The 5,584-nt window shown below is 38.1% G+C and overlaps 1 protein-coding gene across 1 annotated transcript; it reads right to left on the reverse strand.

Moving 5' to 3' along the window:
- Window positions 1-368: 368 nt before the first annotated feature.
- On the reverse strand, window positions 369-1,322 carry LOC138167861 (olfactory receptor 6C75-like). Its single transcript, XM_069096821.1, is given in 1 exon segment — window positions 369-1,322. A coding segment is annotated over 1 exon segment (954 nt).
- Between the last annotated feature and the right edge of the window lie 4,262 nt (window positions 1,323-5,584).

The raw sequence follows: 5,584 nt of genomic DNA on the forward strand, positions 1-5,584 counted from the left end.
ATTCTATGTTATTATATAAAGTTAATGTATAATTATATATTTAATTATAAATTTACTTCATACATATAATTAAAATAGAATCATATATTATGATTAAAAATACCATGCCCTTCATTCAGAATGCCTTATGAAGAAAATGAAATTTCAACTTCTGACAGGAAAAAAAAATGGCAGGCTTGCTAGGTCTCATGTCACTAAAAGTTGTACTTGAATGGATAGCATTGAAGAGGCTTTAGAACTGAAAGAAGTAGCCAAAATGGCATGAAATAAGTTAATAAAGCAAAATGCCAAGAGAGGTGACATATAATAGATTATCTGAATTTTTTTTTTCATTCAAATTTTTTTCTTGGTGATTTTTGTTACTTATGTCAACAGATTCTCTTATTTCTTTGTGCTGCAAACATAGTCTTTTGGATCATATCTTTGAAGGCTTGTTTCACTTGCTGGTTCCTTAGGGTATAAATGAAGGGATTCAACAAAGGGGCAACTGAGGTATTGAGCACAGCTATTCCTTTGCTTAAAGCCACTCTTTCATTTGCTGAGGGCTTGATGTACATGAAGATGCAGCTACCATAAGAAATGGAGACAACAATCATGTGGGAAGAACAGGTAGAAAAGGCCTTTGTCCTCTGCTGGGCAGAGGGGAATTTCAGAATTGTCCTAATGATGTATGTGTAGGAAAGAATCACTAACACCAATGTGACCATTAGTGTCACCACAGCTAAGGTAAAAGACATCAGCTCTAGAAAATGTGTGTCTGAACAAGAGATCTGCAGGATGGGAGAGGAGTCACAGATGAAATGATCAATGACATTGGAAGCACAGAATTCCAGTTTAAGTCCCATGATTACTGGTGGAAAGATAAGTAGGAAGCCAGTTATCCAAGAACTGAGTACTAGCTGATAGCAAACTCGGTTATTCATGATGGTTGTGTAATGCAGGGGCTTGCAGATGGCAACATAGCGATCATAGGACATGGCAGCCAGAAGATAAAATTCAGTCACCCCCAAGAAGATGAAGAAAAACAGCTGGGTCAAGCAGCCCATGTAAGAAATGGTTTTATCCTTGGTTATGATGCTGACCAGGAATCTTGGAATACATACGGTTGTGAATAAGATTTCTAAGAATGAGAAATTACGCAGGAAGAAATACATTGGAGTCTTAAGGTGGGAATCCAACAAGGTGAGGGTGATGATAGTTATGTTACCGCACATGCTCAACATGTAGGTGAGAAAAAGAAAAATGAAAATGACAACCAGGAACAGTGGGTCATCTGTAAGCCCCAGGAGGATGAACTAGGTGAGCACTGTGTAGTTATTCATGGATATTTTGTGAGTTCTGCCAATGCTTTATAAGAAAAGAGAACAAAAATTAGAATGAACAATGAGTAGCTTCTAGCTCCACAGATTTGCACATTAAGATGTTGTTTGAGGACATACATGTGCTAGTCCTAAATGTGAGGTCTGAATCTAGAGAGATTTTACCCCGCCATCCCTCTCCTCCACTGCTTATTGAACAAACTGAACATGTCCTAGAACAAAACTGAAATGTCTCTCAACTATGATGACCAGATCACTACAAATGTGTTATGTAATCTCAACTGGACATTCATTATATGAAGGCAATTGTTTTCCTTTTCCCTAATTGAATCTCTATCATGCTCTCCAAATTATATTGTTTTCTCTTCCAATAACTCCCTTCTTCTCTCAGTTGAGGCCTTTTTTTTGTTGACAACAGCAAAAAAAATCAACATGTTAAGGAGAATTTCTTTGACTTCCCTTTTCCTCATATGACATCTCATCTCATAACCTCTTGCCATCATTCCCTCACTGTTTTTTTTTTTTTGCCTTTAGTCTATGAGGAAGAGGTTGCCCTTCTCACGATGACTAGCCATTCTACATGCAACCATGATCCTCTCTTCTTTTATCTTCTCCAGTAGATTTCTCCTATTATAATCCTTCCCCTAATCTGCAATCTCTGACTATATATTGGTTCTTTCCCTTCTGTATACAAAATTGTTGTAAAGTCTCTTCATATCTGCTTTCATCTTATATATCTAGATATAGATATCTATATCTATCCATACATAAAGTATCTATATCTATCTACATATAGATGTGTATCTATACATACATTCATTATATATTGTATCTATGTATGTTTAATCATGCATATATGCATATACATATATACACATACATGCACATTACACACACACACACACACACACACACATATATATATTTTTTTGAGGCATTCTGGGTTAAGTGGTTTGCTCAGGGTAACACAGCTAGTGTCTGAGGCTAGATTTGAACTCAGGTCCTCCTGACTCTGGGGTCAGTGTGCTATCTACTGCACCACCTAGTTGCCCCTTCCTTTACCCTTTCTTAGTCAAACTCTTTCAAAAAAGTTATCTATACTGGCTATTTCCATTTTCTCTCCTCTCACTCTCTGAGGAACTAAGTGGTAAAAAAGATAGAGAATGGGCCTGAAATCAGGACACACTTTAAGTTCAAATACAGCCTCAGAAACTTACTCATTGTGTGACCCTGTGTAAGTCACTTAACATCTGTCTGCCTAAGCTTCCTCAATGGTAAAATGGGGTTAATAATAGCACCTATCTCCAAGGGTGGTCATGAGGATCAAATGAAATGATATTTGTAAAGTGTTTATCTAAGTGACACATAGTAGGTGCTTAATAACCCTAACCCTAATTCTCTAATCCTGGTTATTCCTCTTCCCTTCTCCCTCTTCTTAAATTCCTGCAATGTGCCTTCAAACCTCAACATTCAATTGAAATTGTTGTGCTAAAGTTACCAATAATCTTTTAATTGCCAAATATAAGTGATTCTTCTCAGTCCTCAACCTCTGCCACACTGACCAACTGTTGTTTTCTCTCTCCCTCCAGATGATCTCTCTTTTACTGTTCTTCATGATATGTACTCTTCTGATTCAATCTGTCTAATTACTCCTTGGTCTTCTTCACTGATTCATCATTCATATTTTGCCTCTCTAATTATGGGGTCAAGTTATGAGCCCTCTTCTGTTGACTGTCTACTCTCTAAATGACTTCATTAACTCTCATAGGTTTAATTACCTTCTCTGTGTAGATAACTCCTACATCTAAATCCAATCCTACTCTGGCTCCCACATCTCAAATTGCTTGTTGGCCTTTTCATACTTAATGTCCCAAATACATGTCAAGCTCAATATATACAGTTTTAATCATCTTCTCCTCCCTATTTTTCCACTTCCCTGTCACTGTCAAAGGCATAGAATGATCCTTCTGATCACACAGGTTTGTGTGTCAGTCACGTGTCACCCCAGGCTCCTCTCACCCCACATTTCCAAACAGCTGCTAAATCTTATTATTTCTATCTCCACACTACCTCTCATATCTTCCCCTCCCTCCCCACTCATACAAGCATTACTCTAGCTTAATCCCTTATTATTTCTCACTTGAACTATTCCAATAGTCTCCTAGTTGATCTATGTGCTTCATCTTCCCTATCTATTTTATTTTCTTAAAGCATAGAACTGATCTCCTTCATTAGAATATAGGATTCTCAAGGGAAGCAGCTATCTGACTTTCATCTTTGTGTTCCCAGCATTTAGTACAGTACTTAGTATAGTACCTGGTGCATAGGAAGTGCTTTATCAATGCCTATTGATTGAGTCAATGAGACATTAAAAAATCCTTTACTAAATACACATACTCAGAAAGAATACAGATTGACAAATTCAGCTATCCTGGTTCCCCCTCATCGGAAAGCACCTGAGTCACTATCAAGCCTAGCCCACAAGAGAATAAAAAGACCATCAAGCCCAAAGAACTACTCTTGTTTGTACAGGATTCACCAAAGGGTGGAATTTGCTATGTTTAAATTATCTTCACATTGGCTCTTCATAACTAAGGGCTAGTAATAATATTAATAAGTAGCATTTAGATAAAATTTATTATGTACCAGAAATAGTGCTAAGTGCTTTGCAAATATAAATTACCAATGCCATGCAATTAGGTCAACTCCTTATATTCCAAGACCCGAGTAAAATGAATAATACATAAGAATTCTACTTCTTGGTATTGGTCTTGGCAAGGCCATACCAAGAACAAATCTACTTTTTTATGCTTAGTGGTAAATGACCCAAGTCTAGTGACTAAAACTCTCAAAGACATTATGAAGGCACAATGTAAACAAAGAAAACAAAACCAAAAAAAATCAATCACAATCAAAGTTACAGTACCCCTCAAAGTCAAAAAAGCCATGGTGTGGCAAAGACCACAAACTTTCTTTGAAGGACATCATGGAACTGAAGGCTCATTGACGGGAGTGTAAGAAGGATAGTGAATAGAAAACCAGCCACCAGATTTAGAAGGACTCAAAGGACATCTGCTCTTTAAAATATGTGCAAAATGATTTCTGAGGGGTGGAGCCAAGATGGCGGAGTAAAAGCAGGGACTTGCTTGAGTTCTCCCCAAAATCTCTCCAAATACCTGTAAAAATGACTTTAAGCAATTTCTAGGCAGAATACCCACAAAAAGACAGAGTTAAACAAATTTTCAGCCTAAGACAACCTGAATGGTTGATGGGAAAGGTCTGTTGCAATGGGCTGGGAGAAGTACACAGTCCAATGCGGGCCATGATGGCACAGACAGTGCCCCAACAAACCCAGAGAAGGCTTTAGGGGACTGATCCACTGGCAGCTGAAGTAGTTTCCAGACTTCTCAACCCACAAATATCAAAGACAATTTAGAAGGTGAATGGGAAAGGTCTGTCAGACCTGGATGAGAGAAGAGCACAGACCACCCTGGCCCGAGCACATCTCCAGGATGGTGGCAGCAGCAGTGGTGTCAGTGGTAGCAGTGGTGGTGGCTGCTCCAAGAGCTCTCAGAAGGTAAGGGGATCAAACAACTGATTAGAAGGAGATTACTGAAATCTCTTTGCTGGAACTAAGGCAGGGTTCTATTACTTTGCCCATAATTGGACCTGGGTGGCAGAATTGGGGTGACAAGAATCACTGACATGGCAGAACTTGTAGCAGCAGTGGAGAGAGAAGCCTCCTCACAGTTCCAGAGAAGAAAAGAGTGCTTGTGTATATTTACTGACCTGAGTAGATGTCAGGAGAGGAGAAAAGACTTCTCCTCAGATCATATCAAATTAGAAAAACTGAAAATTTACAGGTCTTTGAAGTATCTCTGAAAGCAGCTACATAAAACTCCTAAAGCCTGGGACAATATGACCTCCCCACTGGAAGAATAGCCCTACCTTAACAGAGTTAATAAGTCAAGTAATTGACTGGCATAATGAGAAAACAGTGAGAAAGAACTCAGATTATAGAATCCTACTTTAGTCACAAGGAAGATCAAAATATACAACCAGAAGAAGACAAAAAAGTCAAAATTTCTACATCCAAAGCCTCCAAGAAAAATATGAATTGATAACAAGCTATGGAGCAACTCAGAAAGGACTTGAAAATCAAGTAACAGAAGTAGAGGAAAGAGTGTGAAGGGAAATGAGAAAGAAGCAAGAAAATAATGAAAAGAAAAAAATGAGTCAACAGTTGGTTAAAGGAGACCCAAATT

The sequence above is a fragment of the Petaurus breviceps genome, unplaced genomic scaffold (assembly GCF_028583685.1).
Source record: "Petaurus breviceps papuanus isolate PSGF00001 unplaced genomic scaffold, PetGlider_PUasm1.0 313, whole genome shotgun sequence".
NCBI lineage: Eukaryota > Metazoa > Chordata > Mammalia > Diprotodontia > Petauridae > Petaurus > Petaurus breviceps.